The sequence below is a fragment of the Aplysia californica genome, unplaced genomic scaffold (genome assembly GCF_000002075.1).
Source record: "Aplysia californica isolate F4 #8 unplaced genomic scaffold, AplCal3.0 scaffold00263, whole genome shotgun sequence".
Taxonomy (NCBI): Eukaryota; Metazoa; Mollusca; class Gastropoda; order Aplysiida; family Aplysiidae; genus Aplysia; species Aplysia californica.
The window spans coordinates 766305-767476 of record NW_004797533.1 but is presented as its reverse complement, the minus strand read 5'-3'; the positions used below and the strand labels follow the sequence as shown (position 1 = coordinate 767476).

Below are 1172 nucleotides of genomic sequence, written 5' to 3'. Positions count from 1 at the left end.
ATTCATTCATTCATTCATTCATTCATTCATTCATTCATTCATTCATTCATTCATTTAGTGCAAATTTCCCAGCCGTTGTAAATACGGAAATGAAGCATTGGAAAGTGGTCATTATTTTGGCTGTTAACTTCTGCCATGGACAGTTTCTGTCCAAGTTATTCGTCCTCCTGTGGATGGTAAAATCGAGTACACATCCTGGTTGAGGAACCTTATGTAGTTCTTGATCTGTTCATTGATCTGTCTTTTATACACAACAGAATAAGTAAATAAATAAATAGACAAATACATACATGAATAAATGAGTAAATAAATGAAAGATTTTTAAAAATTAAAAAATAAAGAAAAGGAAAAGGAAAAAGATTGAAGAGACAGACTGAAGGAAAAAAATCAACTTCATCGCTTGGTAAAAACCTCATTCCACTATTGGTGGTCCCTGAGTACAGTAGTGTCCACTTAACAGCAATCCAGATAAGAGCAATATTCGCCTAATGTAGCAAGTGCCTGGGCTTGTATAAAAAAAAACCCCACACACACACGCACACACTCCCACATACACACAAACACACTCTCACACCCCCCACACACACACATACACACACACTCTCACACACACCCACACACACACAAACACACTCCTCCATCCATCCCCCACCTGACCTATCTTTCCTTCCCCTTCCCCCCCTCTCCAGAACTTACTTGCAGGTCGTACGTACACTGGGTGTAGGTAGGCTCCCCCTACCCCAACCCCAACAGCAACATCACCATCCCCAACAGTGATGACGTCAAACAGCAGCGTCGACCACTCCGACATGGAAAGCAGCACCGACAACTTCAACGAGGATGACGAAGACACCATGGAGATGCTTAGCGCCAACCTCCCCACCAACATGTTCCGAACCCCGGACCCCCGCCTCCAGAGGGCGTGCCAGGAGGCGGAGCGGAGCAATCAGCTGTTGCCCTTGTTGAAGGAGGAGCTACGGCTGCGCATTCTGGCCAAGCGCATGGAGAAAGGCGAGCCCGAGATTGACACGGTGCCCGAGACGCCCAAGATCTACGAGGTATCTCATTGGCTGCTGGCGCCGTGCCCGCTGATAATCGTGATGATAATATTATTGTTATTGTCGTTCGCACAGTCTGCTTCGTGGGGGGGAGTTGGGAAGGATGGGGTTGGG

The 1172-nt window shown here is 46.5% G+C and overlaps 1 protein-coding gene across 1 annotated transcript in view; it reads left to right on the top strand.

The window, feature by feature from the left end:
* The window catches only part of LOC118477868 (dual specificity protein kinase splA-like), a 23310-nt gene that overhangs the window by 15037 nt on the left and 7101 nt on the right, over nt 1–1172 (top strand). Inside the window, exon 3 of the mRNA XM_035970402.1 lies at nt 690–1058. Coding sequence (XP_035826295.1) covers nt 777–1058 — 282 coding nt within the window. The 5' untranslated portion in view covers nt 690–776. The remainder of the gene's footprint in view (nt 1–689; nt 1059–1172) is intronic.